This window comes from Acipenser ruthenus, chromosome 21 (assembly GCF_902713425.1).
Source record: "Acipenser ruthenus chromosome 21, fAciRut3.2 maternal haplotype, whole genome shotgun sequence".
NCBI classification, from domain to species: Eukaryota; Metazoa; Chordata; class Actinopteri; order Acipenseriformes; family Acipenseridae; genus Acipenser; species Acipenser ruthenus.
In genome coordinates, this window is record NC_081209.1 from 535,774 (window position 1) to 556,639 (window position 20,866).

Below are 20,866 nucleotides of genomic sequence, written 5' to 3' on the forward strand. Positions count from 1 at the left end.
TGGTGAGCAGGAGCAGGGCAGCGGCACACAAGGTACAAGAGGGACGGGGATTTTAAACACAGAGTGAATTCATTCATTAGTGGATCAGAAATGTTAAATGTCTTTTAATTAAAGTGTCCATTGATTTAGCAAATGACAGCATTCTAACCATTTGAGACTATAACATGTCACAGGGTTACCTTAATTCTATATCTCAGCACAGACTGTACCCTTAAAGTTGATGCACTGAACCTGTATAGACACTGGTATTAATCACTTTTATTACAAGAATGGGACTGTATAGATAAAGCCCAGTTTGAGTACTTTCTGCTGATACACACCTTTAAGAGGTAAACCTTTGGAAGGGGGACCAATTGTCCAACAAATGAAATGATTAGCCAAAGTCTTTCATCATAATGTGTGAAAGTGTTATGAAAAACTCCTGGGTTGCCTAATACAGGCTTTGCATTTATGCACTTGAATGCACTTCATTTCCCTGAGGTCTATATCTCACATCTGACAGCTATAGTACATAACTGTACAGTACAAGTCTTTAAAATGAAGGACAAATCACCTAATTCAGGAACACTGACCTGATACATTTACTGTATAGGAAGAAACGTGTGCTGCATTACATCAGCTGCCTGCTTGTCCCCTTCTCATCTGTCCATCAGCTTCTCTCTCTCTCTCTCTCTCTCTCTCTCTCTCTCTCTCTCTCTCCCTCTCTGTCCCTCGCTCTTGCTCTCTCTCTCTCTCTCTCTCTCTCCCTCCCTCCCTCTCCCTCAGTTCTGAAGCAGTGTGTTAGGAATACATTTACTGCTCTTTGGCTTTTATTTCATGAACATAACCTTCCATTCTGTCCTGAGCTGAATTTCAAACACTGTGTTTGCAAGGCTTTCAGAGCTTGGCTTGAGTTTAATCTCTATCAATCTGAAACTGAAATGAGAAAGCACCTGGTCCCTGCCAGGCTTGCCCCAACACTCTGGTAACAACGTCAGGTCACGGGGAATGATGAAGTGGTCTGGCCTCCCTGTATAACACATTGATGCACTGCTATTGCCCGACACATTGCTCTATGAAGCTGTTCTAGTTCCATTTCTTTAGCTGCAGAGATGTGCAGACAGTTCACTTCTGACCTTCATGAAAACATTGAAATTCCCTTTAAGACGAATAGCGCAATTACAGTGTTCTTCCACCTCAGTAAAGATAATCCTTAAAAAGAAGTCATTTATCGAGCAGTATTCACGTTGCTTTTTGTACAACTGTATAACTAGAGCTTCCTATTTAAAAGACACACTCCTTTTTCTTGAAAACTAGAATCTACTACCACAGCCATAAATGGCTTTAATGGCTGGTGTTGAGATCTACAATAAATTGTGTGTAACAATATCTACTGTAAAATGTTAGAGAACGCAAACCAACCCTGTCACTGCTTACAATTGCTCCCTCCGGAGAAACAATCACAAAATGTTCTCGTAGGGTAGGTGTGGTTAATGGTGTGGTCTCGAGCGCTGCTGTAAAGTGTTGTGTTGTTTGAGATGATTTATCAAAAGGGAAATCTCTCCATTTTCATTACCGGAGTCCCTCACCTGGCCTGAGCACTCCCTCACACCGCATCAATATCTTTCCTGCAAGAAACTTCTCGAATCTGAGCACTGCTGTTGGTTTTCACTCCAAGCTAAGAACAATGTCTTTGCTTGAAAGATATATATTTCAGGAGACAGGTGTTTAAATAAGCGATGAATCATTTGTTCTATTCCCAGCGATATCATCCTAGCCGCAAGCAGGGAGAGGGAAGCTGTGTATCTGGGGCATTGACCTTGAAAACGCTGCAGCTCTCTTGTTTTGTTCAGATCCCAGTAATATAGTGGAGCAGCTTCTGGCCTTGGAGCAATCCTTGAATCATCATGGCTGTGAAAAGTAAGAAATAGGAGTGGGTTATGCAAGCCTGCATCACTGCTTGTAAAATACAATATTAATGATTTATAGTAATACTGTGTTGTATTAAATTAGTATCCATTTCACAATCAGATGCAGTGTATTCTTTGTAAGTGATCAATCACTGCTATAAAGGAGGTCTCAAACGAAGGTCTTTGACAATATGAACAGTTCTGCAGTCACGAAGCTGGTCAAACAAACACTCTAGTAGTTCCTTGTGGGTTTTGGTACCACGCTGTCCTAAGTCACATCTGGCAACCTGGTAAATTGTAGCCTGTAGACCAGAAGGCTGACTCATGGTTGTTCAGAAACATGCATTAGTACAGCATAGAAGTGCACCGGAAATCCTGGAGAAGCAGTCGTGGATCTGGTTTTAAACATGCATTAGTACAGCATAGAAGTGCACCGGAAATCCTGGAGAAGCAGTCGTGCATCTGGTTTTAAAAGTGCAGAGAGTAAGACCAGTGAGAAAAGGCGCTGAAGGTGTTGGTGACAGAGAGACCCAAAGATCAGCACACATCTTTGCAGCCGCTTCCTCAAACATTACAGAGCTTTGCCGTTTCGTGTTTTAATAATGCATGAATCTGAAAAGTCAAAGATGCTGGCGGCGTTATTGAATGCGGAATGGTGTGTTGTTCAGAATAACTTGCAACGTGCAGTGAAATTCTGAAGAGAGATGGAGGATATGTGTTATAGCAGCTATCTCACAACTAGAAGACTTCCCAGGAAACATGCTCTTGAATATGCAAAGAGCTTGTGCTGCCAGTAGAAGTTCAAATAAGCAGGACTCTCAGGTACGCTTAGCTGCAACTTCTTAGCATGGTGTTCTGAACTCAGATGTCCTGCCAGCTGCAGTCTTCCACAGTCGGTGATTCATAAGAATAAAGATTTGGCCAGCCTGATTTACTAGCCTGTTTCCTAAGCCCGATTCTTCAACCGCTTGACCAAAATCAACCCTTTTCCGTTACCCACAGAACTAACCCTGAGATACCGTATGCCACCTGCTGGATATTTTGATCCTACCAGCTCAACTTTGGAAAACACAAACAGGTAGTGGTGTCTGAATTGGCAGATCTGAGGTACCTTAAATAGACAGATCAACTTACCAGCAGATACCACACAACTGCTTCTCATGACACTAGTTGCTCACTAGCAAAGACAGGTCCTGTGGGTTATACTGTCTTCACACTCGGTAGCAGTTGTTACATTTGTTAACTTGATACACCGTGAGTAAAAATGCAGAGTTAGAATGGCTTGGGACCTAGTACAGAGGTGGAAGCCACAACAGGAAGCCAGCTATGCTCTTGTAAATTCAAGCAGGAAGTCTCTGTGGTAAATGTGTGAAGAGAAAAAAAACAATAATAAGGGCCTGTCATAACTGCCCGGGCTTCAGATAAAGCTGGAGAGATTATCAGGTACGGAATAAACAAAGCAAGTGCTTTGTAAACTGCCAGGAAACCAGCAGACGAAACTGGACCTAGGTCTTTGTTAAAGCTTTAGTTTTGCACAGAATTCAGGAACTGCAAAGTTGTTATTGTTATAAATTATTGTAAAATCAGTAGCCAAGTCACTCACTAGGTATTTGTGCTCTGAGCATTCCAACAACTACATCATTTGGAACATTGCATTAATTTTATTTTTACAACACAATAATAGCAAACCTTATTGGATTTTGTTACAGAGCGCTGAGCAGGGAAATGTCACAGCCAGACAGGCACTGTTGAGCCAGCCATTCCGTGCCTCTGGAATTGATTTGCAATGCCTTTGATCCCTGTTGATACAGCTGCATTGAACTGTTTGAATAGAGAGGACCCGGGCATACGTGGCAGCAGACTTGCCTGGGGCAACTCGTAACAGTTAATAACTGTGAAACGGCGCACTGTTTAAAACGGCACCACTCTGTGTGTTTGAGAGAGCTTCTGTTGAAAGGTTATGATGACTTATTCAGGGAGTTCACTTTCCTATTTTATTCCCCTTCAATGTCTCTTGGCAGTAAAGTGTGTATCTTTTTTGTCATTGTAATGTATGAGGGTAAAAACATTTATTCCTGAGATGTTTTACCTAAAAGGTGTTTCAGCAGTTTGTGAAGTGGAACTGAAATGGAACTGTGTGAGACGGCATAAAAGATCGAAGTAAAAGCAAAAATGTCTAGACGTGTTCAAATATCAGAGAATGAAGGACAAAGACAGAGAATCAACATAACATGGAAACTTGCTTCAAGGTCCTTTTCTCCGAAGTTAACTGCGTATATTAGCGACAATTTGTTTTAAAGTGTAGCAGACTTCTTGTATCACTTTGTGTCACATCCTGGTAAATGTTTAAAACTCATCCCTGTAACCCTAACAGAGGTCTCAGAGTCATGTCTAAACTGTACTAAACCTGGCGCATCCCTGTAACTCTAACAGAGGTCTCAGAGTCATGTCTAAACTGTACCAGGTACTCCAGAGTGTGAGGCTAGTGCTTCAGGATTCCTGGCTGTTATTAAATGTCAAGATACAGTACCACTTATCCCAATGCTGCTGGCAGAAGACCTCGTACTCCCTGCATGTGGATGCGTAGCCAAAGACAGTTGGCTCTGTGTAATTTCTGTCTGTTTTAAAGGTTTTCTCTGTCGACCTTATCGTGTTTAGTTCGGCTGCGCTTTGCATCCTGCAGTTCTTTACTGCCATCCAGTGGTGTCTTGTGAGTCAGTGCTTCACTGTGTGCCGAGCGAAGGCAGCACGAAACAGCTGAGGCTCCAAAGCAGTGATAACAAGTGAGCTGTGTTAGGCAGCAGATGATCAGAGGGTGAGACATTACACTTGGAATCAAACTGTGTCACTTATTATTTGTATGAAAGGACAGCAACAGAAGTGTGATGGGTAAAATACTACTGCTACTACTACTACTACTGCTACTACTACTACTACTACTACTAATAATAATAATAATAATAATAATAATAAGGATGGCGGGTGGATATACAAGGAAAACCGACGACTGGTAAAACTGCTCATTAGCAGCACTGTCCTGGGTTAATGTGTTGGCCTTGGCTACAGCAAGACAGGGGGCTTTAAAACCCAGCGCATGTTCAAATGCAAAGTTAAGCTTATTAGCTCCCTGTTATCCCTATTATCCTATCCCATTGATTCAAGTTCCGAGTTTAGCCATTTCCAAACCAGACAATCCTGTTATGGGTTTAAAAGCCATCGTCCAGATGAATGTGCCTGTCCTCTCAGTGTTACTGCTCTTATTGTGTCATTGGTTTCAAGGAGGAGTCACTGTGGATCATGTTGCCTGAATGAACTTGAGCTTTACTGAGCCACTTGTTTAGCGTGGGTCGCTTGCCCTATTTCCTCTCCTGTATAGGAAACTGTAGGCAAAGCGAGTCTCCATATCTGAAAGTGAGCAGAACATGTCTTTGTAAAATCTGTGGTATATATTTAGCCTGGGAGTAGTTTAAAAGCACAGCTCTGATATGTGTATGAAAAATCCAGAGTTCAGAGATAATGTAAGCAATACGAAGAATACACTGACATGACTGGCGTTGCCTGGTGATACCGACGTGCCCTTGAGACCCCCATTGTGTATCAGTTGTAGCCAGTCCAGGTTTCCCTGCGAGTCCTCATTGTGTAAGGTACCTGTTCACAACGTGTGTGGTGTGTCTGAGGAGCTCACACTTTTGAATTTGTTGGCGTGCAAGTAGTAACGGGGGATTTTACTTTTTTCCTTTCAAATGACGATTTGCTGCAGACCCATAATTGGCGTTATTATTATTATTATTATTATTATTATTATTATTATTATTATTATTATTATTTGTTTATTTAGCAGACACCTTTATCCAAGGCGACTTACAGAGACTAGGGTGTGTGAACTATGCATCAGCTGCAGAGTCACTTACAACTACGTCTCACCCGAAAGACGGAGCACAAGGAGGTTAAGTGACTTACTCAGGGTCACACAATGAGTCAGTGGCTGAGGTGGGATTTGAACCGGGGACCTCCTGGTTACAAGCTCTTTTCTTTAACCACTGGACCACACAGCCTCCTATGGCGTGAATCTTTTTATGGCGTTCAAGTGGGATGCATTGATTGTCGAGTGAAGATCATGGCTGTGGAGAGAAACCTGATCTCATGCAATAGTAATAGTGACGGAGACATATTGGCCTTCAAGGGAAATCTGTTGGAAATGCAAAGCTTGATGCACAATGTCTAGGGACAGACCCCGAAGAGGACAAGACCCTCTGATAGAAACATTGAAGCCAGCCCGGGAAATCAACCCGTAGAGGTGGAACCTCGGGCCACACTTGACCTTCTGTCGTTCAGTTCTGTGTTGACATTTATTGCACTGGGACATTTGAAGTAATGCCAGAAACAGGAATAATATCTTTCTATAATTGTCATCCTTCCCTTATTTCCTTGCCAGTATCCACCAAAAGGTAACAATTAACACAATAGCAATACCATCTGTAAAGAGTCCACCCATTTTCTTTTTTTCTTGTATTTCAGAACGTTTTGTTATTTTATTGTATCATTTTCTCTGATTAAAGAATGATTCTGCACCTTCCGGAATGGAAGGGCAAACGTTCATATCCCACGGACTTGCAAGGACGGCTGCAGCTGTTCCAGTAACTCCTTGGACTGTGCGAGGTATCTGTCTGCATAAACAGGGTGTCCCACTGCAATCAGGACTTTTAAAAGGAGGATTAATGCATCAAGTTGTTAATCTTATACACAAAGTGACATGGGAGACTTTGATGTTTGCCGATACCATGATGTCATTTGATTTGTGTTCTGGACGCTTCCCACATGGTTGGATAGTTAATCCTGGTAGCTCATGGTACACATCATGCACAATCTACCTTTTAAACCCATCAAGGTTTAAGTCACTTTTCAGATAAATATGACACAGTGCCTGTGCAGAGGTGAAATGTGCTTTTGTGTCAAAGAGTCTGGAGCCCCCCGCACCCTCACATCTCCCTGAGAATTGGCATTCGTTGTTGGGATGAGATAACGTCCAAAAACTCACCAGGAAAGGAAGAGTCTTCAGACATCAGAGGAGTCATCTTGGCAGCGGCGATTCATTTCATGATCAGCATCTGTCTTCTATTAAAATATGAAATCCCTCGCTGTCTTCAAACTGACAGCATCCCTGTTCCTGCCTTTCTCTGTCCAGATAGGACCCACTCTTTCCCTCTCAAGTGAGCCTAGATGAGCTGTAATTCATGTTAAATTGCCTCAGCACATTGTTGCTTTCGTGGGCCGTCCCTAAAATAGATCTGCTCTTTATAACCGTCGGTTGTTTAATGAGAAGCAGCAGGGCCATTGTTACCTGCTGTATTGGGGGGCTGGAAGTTTCCAGTGTTCTGCATATTTATTACTTTGCTGCACCATCAATGCTTTTACTCATATCTGGCATTTTATGTCATCAACAGGAATGCAAATGTCACAGAAGTCGATGATCCTTGTTCTTTGTCCATACATATCTTGAAATAACCATGTCTATTTGAGGTTTTCTCGTTTAGCTGTACTCTTCTGTCATATGCAGTACTGGTATGTATGTATGTATCATGCAAACAGACATACATACATGTATATACATACATAGGTGCTACACTAGATGGCAGTCTGGTCAGAAGCACACTGCATATGCAAATAGGCACAAAACCTGAATCTGAATCACAGTTGCAATCAGTATACGATAGACAGCAGGCTTCACAGAACTACGTGACATTCAGCACGAGTGTGTGTATGTGTATATATATATATGCAAAACTACCAGCGTGCATGCTGTGCATCACAGACGTACGAATTAAAAGACTCATGTGGTTCTTTTTACCACCATCCCTTCATCAGCTCCCTTTTATTTTCACAGTTTCCTTCTGTGAACGGAGCTTTTTGCATTGCCGGCGACCTGCTTCCACACCCAGTAATTGACGTGAAATGGAAAAGCTGTTTCCTGACTTTGGGAAATGGAATTGAAATATCATTCTCATTTAATTACCAGTGAGCGCACCTCTGCATCCTATTCATGTTCGTGTCAGTGTGATTTAGTAACACTTTTTTTTTTTTTAATTTCATTTGGAAAATATTCAGTTCACAGGTAATGAGCGAGTGAGGCAGTAGCATGGTGATCAACAGGCAGCTTCTCGCAGTAGGAATGCAACACCTTTCCCTGGTGGGTAATCACGCAGAGAATGTGCTAACAAGCTGCATTCTGACACCATGAAGCTGAAACACTATGGGATTCGTCTTCCTCCTCAAAGTCTAAATGGATTTTGTGGGGCCCAGTCCGTGACAGTGGGATATACAGTAATATTATTCTTGCCAAGTAAACAGTATTCTTTTGTTAAGTTTTCATTTTGTGGATGGAAAATTCTAATGAGATTACATTTACACACATAATGTACACTAAAAATAACCAAAATGAAATGAAATATTAGCTTGTCGGGCGTATGCTTCCAACAGGGGCCAAAGCGCTTTGCCTTGCAAATCCTAAACCCTAACGTGTCATTAGCTTTGGGAAAAACACAGGGAACATTTGCAAAGCATTTCCCTATGTTTACATTTAAATTTGACAAGCTATTATATTTGGTTTGAGGGTGTTAAAAAACAAACAAAAAAAAACTTGCCAAAAAGTATCAGCTGCTTCCAAATTTGCAGATGAGCTATCATGCAAATCCCCTGAACTCTGGTGTGTGTGCTGCACCCTCTTCTACACTCTGTGACACAGCAGAACCTCATCCAGGCTGCTGGATTACTGGGAACCATGCACAGTGTGCAACTGTAGTGTGACAGGTGAGGTGCCCTTAAGGGAGCAGAGAGGATTGCAAGCCCTTGAGACTTGCTTTTCTGGGAAGGAAGAGTTCATGTTTCAGAGACAGGTGCTTTAGAGTGAGCAGATGTGAAGGAAGGGGCTGTGATTTCCAGGACCTGGCAGGACAGGGATGTAGGGAATCCCTGGGGATTGATGTGCTGGAATAGGGGACTCCAGGGATTAACGAGTTAACAAAGTAAACCCTGCTGGGGTTTGGACTGTGGGGTAGCTAATGCAAGCTGGGAGGCTGTTCATCCCTGTGTTCCATTTAACAAGAGAACCGCAGTTAACACCGTGCACTGGCTCTCTAATTGCACTGTACCTGCACATGTGCTTGCAAGGCAATGTGTAAATACAGTCCAGTTACAAAGGACCTTAGTAGCATCTTACATGTTGTTGATCGGTTGTTTTTAGAGTAATCTGAAAGAGCTGCCAGTGTAACGGGCTGTGTTGTGAGATTCACTGCCATTATGAATCCTGTCCGCTGTCGGTGAGATGAGATGAGTTTAAAAGCTCTAACACCATGAGTGCAGAGCCCTGCTCTTTTGCATTGTGGTTAAGACGCTTGCTTGCAGTGCACGGGGTCGCTGGTTCACACCCAGCCTCCGCCCTGTTACACCAGTAAGGATTGTAACTGTTTTTATTACGACGTCAACGTTGGCACTTGAAATCAGCGATGTGTTTTGAGTTGGCTTGGATTTCATGCGTTTGTTACACTTTCTTCTCGCAAGCAGAAATGATTGGGCCTCCGTAGACTGTATTTCTAACCTAGAACGGTTTAACTGCAATGAAAAAACAAAACAAATTAGTATCTTGATAGTAACAGCGCCCAAGGCTGATTGTAATTGCTGTTTTTGAGCCTGTTATTATCCCAGTTCAATTGCCTTATTGTTTGTACAGAGACTGCTTGTGATTCATGTTTATTAGGTTTACCAAAATATTAAATATTAGGAAGATGTGGCCGACCTGATGTATCCAATAAGTCTAACTCAATTTGCATAGCAGTTTGAGCTGTTCCTATTTCACTGTGAGCTTTATAGCTACTAAATTCACAGCAAAACCTGGAACTGCTTTGCAATGGGACTCTTATTTCCAACCTTGTATCTGCAACCTAACAGATTGTATGTTGGGGTGCTTTGCAGTACATCAGAAAAATCATCTGGTGTGCAGATCCTACATTTCAGTTTGGGGAAGTAGGACATGTAGTGTGGCCTGTCTATTAATCAGCCAACCCCCTGTAGAATTTGAAAGCGTTACAGAACATTGGGTCACATTTAAGCTTTTGCTCTAGAAACAAGGATCTCTCCTCCCCGTCCTCGCTGTCATCTGTCTACAGTAGGTATGTAATGTAGTGTCCTTGGGCTAAATTTAAACCCCTACATTTGAGAAGCCCCAAGGCTTGTGCTCCATGGCAAGGAGATGGAGTCAGCAAAAGAGTCCCTCTCCACAGCTCCCTGCCCAGCCTGGGAACAGCTGCAGCTTCTAAGCCTGTGGAAAATTAAGGCAGATGAATCAATTTGGCCTGTAGCCCTACAGTGCATTGTGGAATGCTCCAGCCTGCGCAGGGGATAATGAGCCAGTAGATTGAGACGGTGCAGTGTGGCTCGGAGGTGGCAGGCTGCTGTGCCTATGCGACTCCCAGCAGAAGCAGCCCGTCTGGCTGGGTTAATGGGGGTTAGGGTCCCTTGCACAGGACACTTTTTAGAAGCAATTAGAGGAAGGATTTGTATCCTTTCGGCCCACCCTTTAAAAAAAATATATATATATGCAGGGCTCGGAGCTCTGCCACATGTGACAAATGGCAATGTGTTTCACAGGAATGAGGACTGAGGGCAGTGATGATTTGAAAACATAACCATGGAATAGAACTGTGCTGCTGGGGAGTGATAGGGAAGCGGGAAGTGAATAGAGCGAGTGCAGCTTGATTGTCTGGAGCTGGGGTCGGGATGAAAGGCACTCCTAGGGGAAGCACAGATCTCGGAGACTTGAAGACATCACAGGGCACTGTAGATAAACTGCGGCTCACAAGCCAGTCCATTCAGAGGTGTGTGTTTGAGAAAGGGAGCAAAGTGACCCATTGTGCCACCACCTCATGCTCTGCTGGCCATGTAGTTAGAACAAGTCAACGGCATACAGCACCTTGTCAGCTTTGGAAGAATGGACGTCAGCTAGCATGGCAGATTCTGACTGATTGTGCACGTCTTGTCGGCTGTATTCTTGTACTGTAAGCAGCAGTTTTTAAAAAGACACACGCTCAGGCCGGCATATATAAAAGGAAGAAATTAAGAAGTGAGATTTGACTGCACATTTAAAAATTGCACCCTGCCACCGGGTGGTGCTATATGCCAAGCAAAAAACAAATGCAAATGAACCTCAGTTACAGCATCTTGAAGCTTTTACAGTAAGGAACACAGCACCGTGAAGTATTTGTTGGAATGCAGACACTGTAACAAACTATAGAGCAGCATAACAGTTTTTTTTTTGCTGATCTGCTGAGTGACAGTAGAGCCCAGTCCATTCTGATTAGGGTCAGCTGTGCATCCCATATTTTAATATATTCCACCACTGCTTCAGTGCATTGCTTCTCGCAGCTCAGCTGTAACAGAACACTCATTTATTTATCCAATCTGCAAGCCCCTGCTTGGAGTTCATTACAGTAATTAAGAAAATAAAATTGCGTCCATTTGGCTGCACACTCGCAAGCAGAATGGCAGGCAGGCACCCCTGCTCTCGGGAGCCAGGTGGCAGCGAACAAGATCTGTCAGATCAGTTGATGACCCTTTTAATTCACAGCAGCCAGAGGCCGCGGCGGAGGCTGTAGTGCATAATTGATATTTACTGCAAAAGGTTAATTGTAGCAGCAGTCGGCCTAATTTACAGTCTTGATCAGGGCCCGGTTGGAACAGCGTAGGACAGAGTGGAATTAATCTGCTCTCGTCCTTTCAAGATGGATTGCACCCTCCGGCTGTTCTGGTGCCTCCACCTGAAATATAAATGCATCGGCTTACAATACCGTAAGATTTATATGTCTGATTAGAATTCAGATATTCTCTCATTTACAATTAGCTGGGAATCGATATAATTCATACTGTATTACAGAGAAATAAACCTGGTGTCCCATCAAATGACCTGTTAAGGAACTGAGAGAGACACTCCTCTATATATTAGAATGGACCTTCTCTTTTTCCAGACTTCTGTTTTGCTTTGGTTTCGTGTGCATGGTATCTTTTTGATGCCGTCATTTATAAAATCTCTTCTTGTAACAAAGACCAACACGGTCCTGTTTGCCACTGAATACATTTCAAGCTGTGTTTGTTCCAATGTTCAGATATTGATCCCAGTGGTGATATATGATGATATATTTATGTAACCTGTGACCTGCACTGATGGTGATCATGGGCTCATCACAATCATTTGCTTTACTTTATATGTAAGACTTGCATGTTGTATTAGAGATAATCATGTTAACCATCCGTAATCCAGTGTCTGTACTTCAATCAGGTTTGTTTTAAATGTAATGACATAGCGCTTGATATTCAGGGTGATTGTCAGCTTCTTAAACAGCAGTCTTGGAAAGCTTCATGAAATCCAGATTGCATTGAATCCTTCAGAACAGTCTTTAAATAGCTCTGCAGTTGAAGCTGTGTGAATAGGACTCTCTGTGTTTCATGATTAATTGCATAATAATTACTAGATTCAAATAAAACGTTACCCTTGAGCACTTTCTCCAGTTCTGCATTCCGTCTCATTCCTGACTTGCAGGTAGGTCCTGGATTTCCCAGGTGTTTACCTGTGTTTTAATCTGGAACAAGGGACCTTTGGTTTAGTTTTCTACAGACTATACCACACAGTGTATACAGGACAGTTTCAAAAGTTATTAACAGAAGAGCAATGATTTACAAAGTGGGTTTGTAGTTAGACAGACACACATGGTAACAGATGTGTAAAGTGTCTTTCTCTGACCTGGTTCATTTAAACTACAGGACTGCACCAGCTTCATGAAATCCTTGCAACCTGATCATGTCATGGGGAAGCCAGGCCCCCCTTTCATTGCTCGCAGTGTGGATTAAGTGACATGGTTTAGTACCAGCATTGACAGGAAATGGCAGTACAAATATGAGATAAAGAACTCACTCCCAACCTCCCAACCAAAAACAAACTCTTCATCATTAAACCATCAGGATGTTAACATTCAAGGTTGAAGAAGTTATGATCGCAAAATGATGATGATGGATTATTATTATTATTATTATTATTATTATTATTATTATTATTATTATTATTAATAATATTATTATTATTATGCTGCACTTACAGAATCTGCCCATCCTATTGCCATACAGCAGCTGCATTGTACTGATCATACAGATCTCCTGCTCTAAAGCTATGAGCTCTGAGTGACCAATGTGTTCCTTGTCGTTCGCCCCACAGATGAAGGGATGCTTGACCCAGACCAGCAAGAACAGCGAGGAAGACCCTCTGCAGGAGCTCACAGGACCCCATCTGAGTGAGGTGAGACTACAGCTCACCCCCATGGTGCACTCCACAGACAGCCTGTAGTTCTGCTCTGGGAATATGTGTTTCCCTACCACTGGGTACTGAAGTCCTGCTATTCTCCAGACACTAGGGACAGCAGTATCAGGTTTCAGTGATCTACAGTAATGACTTGGAAAGGAATACTTGCTGTCATTGAGTTAGCCATCAATCAGGTTCAAGTACTGATGAAGGCACTGGCTGAAGTGTGCGTCTACTTGACTAGTTTTCCTGTAACCAACAACAGCATAGCTGTGACATCCAGGGGAAAGCAGTAGCTGAAGTCCACTCTTTCCCATCCGTTTTATTGCACAGATCACATTATATGGAAGTCATTCCTCTTCAGGGGTGCTTAGTTGCTATAGGTATCAGAGCAAGGAAAGACCTGTTTATATTTGACCTTCGCTTTGAGAGCGAATGTAAAGCTTAATGTAAGAAATTCTGTGTAAAAGTAGCAGCTTAATTACAATATTCAGACACCAGGCAAGGAGTAAAAGGGGAATTGCTTTAGCCACAACTGGTATTTTTTTTACACACATGTATACTAGAATGACTTCTAAGAATATAATAAACATGGTGGAGAAAAGAGGCAACAACAAAAATAAATGAACTGTACCTAAAGAAAATGCTGTTAAATAGTAAGGCCAGTGTGGCCGTAGTTTTACGGTACCTCACAACATCAGAGAGCTTGAACTCTGTACGAGTATTTCAAACACATTTGTCAAGGGTGTCTAACCCCCAAGACCCTGGTAATGAGTGCTTAATGGCGACCGCAGTTACCCACCCTCTTCCCATATGTTAACCAGCGAGACAGCTTCTCTAACAGGACATCAAAAAACAGTCTGATATGCTGGTACACACAAAACAGACTAGAATTGAGATGCAGCGAGGTAATGAAGAATGTATGCAAAATCCCAAGTGACTGGTTTTAACATTCGCTTAAATGAATATAAAACGTGCTTCATAACTAAAGCCTGTCACCAAGCCCCCCAGTCTTACTAAATTCAATCAGACACTTAATTTAGCTGTAGAATGCAACACAAAAAAGTCGACTCTGCTTCTTTAGGGAGGAAAATAAAAATAAAAATTAAACAGAGGTATCTAATGATCATATTGTATGTGCTGTCTGAGCCTGTCTTCCTGTTAACTGTCTCTTTATTTTTCCCATGTTGTTTGTCAGTGAATTTGTTTAAAAGCTTCAAGGTTGTGTTTTTTTTTTTTTTTTATGAAAAAGCCAGGAGAGAGAGAAATAATATAAAAGCAGGTTCTGGCAGATAAAAAGGTAGATGCTGCTTGACAGCTCTGACAGGTAAATGCGACAGCGAGGAAAGAAAGCCCATGTTGAAATTGCATGCTGTAAACGCTGATGCTGTTACCAGAAGCACCGCATCCCTCTAATCTCCTCCCAGATAAATATAGTAGAAAGAAAAGAGAAGAAACCGATCCCCATGATCTCCACCTCTGCCACTCTGTCTTGCTGGGGTTGTTTTGTCCTGCCCCACAGCGTCCTCTGCTTGGGGTGGTGGTACTGTGCAGGACAGCAGAAGTCAGTCCTACACAGACACATTACAATGGGCTCAATCTCCAAGGCTTCCTTTGTTTCTTCCTCATGTACAGTACCACAAGGCTGTGATGTAGTGCTGTTGTTTCGGAATCAGTTTAAACGGTGCTCTAAACTTGGTTTATGCTTTTGCTACCAGTTTGGTTAGGTGTTCATACAGCACTTGTATATTTTAGTGTCATTTCCACCAAGGATTCTCGGGAGCCTGGTGTAATCCTCCCATGCAAAGCATGGTGCCAAGTGGCTGCAATTGGTAGGTGAAGAATTCAAGGCTGAGAGGGGGGTGGGTGATATCCTTTTTTGTTATTAATATTCTGGTGATCTGGATATAACGACCTTGCCCACACCCTCCAGTGTGTTCTTTACACTTTTCATCTCTATGGTAGGATTGGCTCAACAATCTTCAGATTGTCTTCCCCTTCCTCGGCGATCAAGCAGCTCTTTTCAGAGATTGAAAGCGATTAATAAAACAATGTCATTTCCCGTCCCGAACACTTCAGCGTAAGTATTGCCTTAAAAAAACAATCTCTTGTATGATTCTGCTCAACGAGGATGATGTTCCAGAACACAGGCTGTGGATCTGATCTTACACTTTAGAAACAACGCTGGAGTGGAACTAGGTGTGTTCCAGAACCACGGGAGCTAGGTGTGTTCCGGAACCGCGAGAGCTAGGTGTGTTCCGGAACCGCGAGAGCTAGGTGTGTTCCGGAACCGCGAGAGCTAGGTGTGTTCCGGAACCACGAGATGTTGGGCTGCTCCATTGAAATTAACTGGAAGGATAGTGGAGTCTCTTTGAGCTTCATGTACGGTGGACGAGAAAGACGATTCTGAGGAGAGTTCATTGTTTCAGTTTAGAGGTCAGGGTTACTGATTTTTATTTTTTCCATAAGGATAGCGCTCTGTTTGTTTTTTTATCAGTAAAATGGGAAACGACAGAGCTGAACTGTGAAAGAAAAGCCTGCCTTTGTTTATGCTTCTTGTTAAGCTCCTTCGTTATTTACTTTACCAGGTAATTCAGCCAACAATTCAGCTGTGCACTAGAGTAAATCCACAAAGGGATTAGGAAACTTTAAAAGGATTTATTTAGTGCGGGTGTGTGTGTGTGTGCCACAGGAGGTGGGAGGGAGCAGCTGTATCTCTGTTCCACACACACACACTCAGTCACTCATGCATTCCTGCTTTCCTACACTATAATGGAACCCTATTTTGACATACTGTTTCTGCTTGGGTGGCTCCCGATTTGGCACTTTTAACCCAGCGTCTCAAAAGCAATAGCCTGCCCCTTAAGGAAACACAAACGCCCCTCCCACCTTTTCAGTGCCGCATTAAGAAGCTCGAGGTGGGTGTGTGGAAGAGGATCAGGGGGCGGAGAAGCGGCATTTCTGTTCTGTTATTCTGTTTAGTTAACCCTAAAAAGCAGTCTGGATCACCCCCCTCCACCCCCGCCTCCTTTATTCTTCTTTGGGACGGGTCCCTAAATCCTTTTGAAGTCCCGAGCGCTGTACAAATCTATAGAGAATCACGTATAATAGCTTTTAAGAAAGTGTTTAGCTGTTTCATGACCCTCGGCTCACGGGCCGCTGACCTTCTTAATGGATTTTTTTCTTCTCTCCTGTGCTAAATTGAATGGATTGCCCCTCATTATCATTTAAATAAGTCTCTCTTTCTTGTACAAATGCTCAGAATTTTGAATGTGCTCGCAAAGCTCTGCTAATTTCAAACCCTACCCTCCCTCCTCCTTGTCTTATCCCAGAGGACCTCGAGGGAGGGGGGTGCGGGGGTGGGGGGGCACGCCTCAGAGGGGTCGGATATTTCCTTGCTTGTTCCTCTTCTTTGTCTTTTTCTCTGCTAAGTGAAGATGAGGGTAACTAGACTGCGATTCGTCTCCTGAGTCGAGCGGAACGGGTGTCCTAGTTAGCTCAGGCCACCTCCCTGATTGTCGTAGAGGGAGCAGCGTTGAAGACTCATGTATTCAGGACGCTGGCAAAGGCTAAATGGAGTGCTAGAGCATCGCCTGAGGGGGTGGGGGTGGATGGGGATTGTTATATGGAAAGAGAGGGGGGAGTGCATGTTGGCGGTGCTAAAATTGGCCTAGCTGAAATATATACCTCCTGGGAACACAGTGGAAATTGGAAATCGAAATTGGAAATAAAGAGAAGACTGTATAGCGATTTAGAGATTTGTGTTCTGGGTGGCGACTGAATAACTAAAGTACTGTACAGCCTGCGAGGTCCTCCCTTTCACAGCAAGGACCCTTTCAGAGTTCACCAGAAAAGAGTAGGCACTGCTGTGCCAGAGCCCTGGTCTTGTTCGGAGTGGAAATGTTTGGCTTGTGTGTTTCATTCAGGTTGACGTATTTCATTCAAGCCTCTCTGTGTGCAGTACAGTGAGGTTCTGCCAATCTATTCTGCACACTGTAGGCAATGTGACACAGTATAAACGTCTGTGATGTTTTTCATATGTAAAATTGACAGAAACAAAAGGTTTTCTTCATATCGGATTCTATAATGCAAATTCTGCATGGCTTTGTTATCCAGTTTAGTAATTACACATTAGGTAATATGTAAGTACATAGTTATTACTGTTGTACTGACATTTAAGAGCTGTATAATTCCATGGTACTAGATGTGTATTAGCGTTTGCACTCTGTAATGACAAAGCTTGTCTGGTTGACCCAGTCAAATTTAACTTGAGTGAGTTTTAGTTTGAGTTGTCTAACCACAGACATGAATCTTTGAGATGGAAAAACATACCTGTGTAAGTTTAGCAGAGATTGTGTTAGCCTGTCAATCTGGTTCTAAGTCTAGTCTGTATCTACCACTACAACACCCACAGGAGGGTAACTAGTATGATTCATATAATGGAACCGGTTTCAAACATTTTACAGTTTGAAAAGAAATGATTATCTCAAAAATACTTTCAGTGCACTTCTAGTCTATCCACTTTGTCTGAATACTTCATATCGTATGTTATTATAATGCGTGTAGTAATACCGATCCAGTCGTTTAGCAGCATGTGTCAGTATTGTGTAAATTCATCAAACAAGCCAATCAAAGCCCAAAGTAACTGCATTATACCTCAGTTTCACTGGCTCTAGCTGAAGATCCTCAAAGGGTGCTACTGACAATGTGTGGGCAACTCCGATCCTGGAGGGCAGTTCTACACCAGGTTTTACAGGATCCACTGAGATAAATGAGCTTTAGGGTCTAGAGTATGGTTTGGAAAAAAGAGCCCGAGTTGTGGAAGGGCCCGAGTCGGCCACACATGCTTTCTGGCATTGGCTTCTGGACTGGTGTGCCTGTACCCTGTGGTGTTCCACTCACGGTAATCATTGCTGTTTTCTCTTTCTTTTCTTTCTGTACAGAGTTCCACTCACTGCTTTTCAGGACATGGCTACTCGGTAAGTGTCATTTCCCTCACATTTCTGCAATGGAGTTTGAAAGACAGCCAGCATTCCCTAACACAGAACATTGCCCGGTCTCTTACTGTACCTGTGTGCCCAGTTTGTGTTCGTGTCTCCATTGCAACGGTCTGGTTTCACTGGAATGGGATCTTTCACTGCTGTAGCAATCTCATTGTTTACGATTGCTGACCAGGTTGCGTTTCAGACCCCTGATTTCTAAAGGGAGGTGTCTTTACAAATCAGTTGCCAGTGGCACTTTGTTCATATGAAACGCTGTTATTTTGCTGCTGTACAGCTGACATTGCATATGAACTGTACATTTCTGTAAAGAAATCTCAGGACACTTTGTTTTTCTTTTTTAACTCAGCTTCGCTGTTTTAAGAATCATTTTAAGAAAATGTTCTTGTTAGTTCTCTACAGTTCGATCTCTGGTGTCTTGTGAGAATAAACAACAGAGACCAAGAAAGAGCTCACTGGACTGCCAGTCAGAGATAGACAAATCTCACTGAAGTCCTTCGAAGGAATAGAAGGCAGGTCCTTGCCAGGGAATATTCCAGCTTGATGCACGAATGAAAGAAAAGAATCTGGAGCAGGCTTGTCCGTGAGGTGGTACAGATTGAACTGCATTGCTTCAGGGACTGAATAAGACACCTGCTGGGGTCTCACATGAGGAGGCCAGTAGTATAAGCATGACAAAACCTGACAAGCAATCACCTCTGAGTCCCCTCCGGTATCGCTGGACAGGCAGGAGAGAGAGCGTGTCATCATGTGATAACAACTGACTGAATCAGAACTGAGAGAGAGAGAGAATGAAAGATAGGCAGAGGCACAGAGAGATAGAGATACAGATCGAGAGCTTAAACAGGAAGTTGCAGGTTCTCAAACTGCTGGCTTTTTTCTTATTTTTATCTGCGGGCGATATCTGCGGTCTAGCCCTCTCTCTAGCTTGCGGACAGATTCTGGTTTTGCATTCTGAGATGCGCTCGTTCCATTTCATGTCAGCCTCATCTGCTGCTGTGTGCTTTGGGCGTTGTGGTTTGGCTCGGAGGCCCTGGGAGGGGGGGAGGGGGGGGGGTTCAGAGGTGTGCAGGAAGGGCACGAGGGAGCAGATGCGTGAAGCGGCACAGACGGGACTAACTAGGTTATCTGATGGTCACCTCGCAGCTTGGTAATAATCCCCAGCACTGTTTCTGAGAAGACTTCAAACGCAGGTAGCCCTTATCTCCACCACTTGTGGAGATTAAATGGCAGTAAAGTTTCGCCTTATCTAGACAGCTTTTCAGAGGTGTTAACCTCTAACCTAACTGCATGGTTGAAAGAGTGCTGTCAGGTGTTCTTGCCATTTATTCCTCCGCTGTCTGCAAGGGCTGTTAAAGGACTTCGCGTGGCTTTAAAAATAGTTTTTACGTTTTTAGGAAGACTCTTGTGTGTCTGTGTTGGATATATCAGCTCTGTAGGTATTCTCTGTGGAATGTTATCAGTGTAACATTAAAAAAGCAATCCACCGATTTTTCTTACAGCTCCTGTGCAGCTAAAACTACCACTAGGGAAATATAATCTGCTGTTTTTGAATCCAGCAAGTTTATTTTAACTCAAAGAGTACAGCTAGGAAGCAATATGTGTTGTTCAGTCCAGTACTTCAATAATGACAAATGAAAAAGGGATTTTTTAAAATTATTTATTTACTATCAGGTTTATACTAGTTGAAACAGGAATCTGTCAGTTTTAGCGTTTATGGGAAAATACTTTGTCAAGCAAATCTTTCAACCTGTTTTACATTATTTCCTTCTGGCACTTTATGGAAATAAGTATCTTAAAAAATATGGGATGCATGTAGACTGTATAATAAGAAAGTATATGTTTAGCGGTACCAATATGAAGCAATTGAAGTGTAGGTATGCATGCATTGAATGAACGATCCAAAATGAAAATATATGATAGTGTCTCCTTACTAGAGAGAATTGATGCACATGCAGGCAGGCTTGGTGCCCTTACGATCATTACAATTCAGCAGCTTATTAAATAGAACGGTTTAGCATTGGTAATGAAATGTTGTTTCACAACATTCTCTATGGTAGTTAATTCTACACCACTGGGACACAACTTACCAGCTTCTTACTATTGACAATACAATTCATTACCCTGGCTTACCGTTCACGGTTCAGTGGACCCCCTTAAAAAGGGTTTTGAAAGGGGGCGCTCATGCCTTTAAAAGGGACCCCAACCAGTGTCAAGTCCACAGTCTGGTTCCTTGTGATTCTGCAGTCTTTGAGATCCGTTCTGAGTTACCACAGGGCTCACATGTGTCATTGAGTTATAACAGAGCTCACATGTGTCATTGAGTCGCAGGGCATTGGCCAAGCTTCACCACTGCTGCTTGGATACCTGTGTTCATCTGATCCTTAACACTGCAGGATGCCCTCATCCAAACAGCTGCTGGAAGGATAATTCCTCTTTAGAGTAACTCTCACAGCATGAGGGGCATTTGCCATTGACAATACTCTGCTAATGTTGAACTGCTCTGCTCTTTGATCTGGGTGACAGTCATTTGAAACGCAAGTGTTTTTCTGCTGCTTTCTTCTCAGGCTATGCAGAGCTGGGGTGGGGTGGGGGGGGGGTGGTTCTTTAATATCTAAATATGCATTTTAGATTAA

General features: G+C 42.9%; 1 protein-coding gene across 9 annotated transcripts in view; it reads left to right on the forward strand.

Moving 5' to 3' along the window:
- The window catches only part of LOC117428072 (autism susceptibility gene 2 protein-like), a 213,379-nt gene that overhangs the window by 59,030 nt on the left and 133,483 nt on the right, over nt 1-20,866 (forward strand). For 8 of the 9 annotated variants that reach the window (XM_058994125.1, XM_058994128.1, XM_058994127.1 and 5 more), the window contains 2 exons: nt 13,147-13,227; nt 18,174-18,209. In XM_058994125.1, the coding sequence (XP_058850108.1) occupies nt 13,147-13,227; nt 18,174-18,209 (117 nt within the window). The remainder of the gene's footprint in view (nt 1-13,146; nt 13,228-18,173; nt 18,210-20,866) is intronic. The other variant, XM_058994129.1, reaches the window with a different exon arrangement.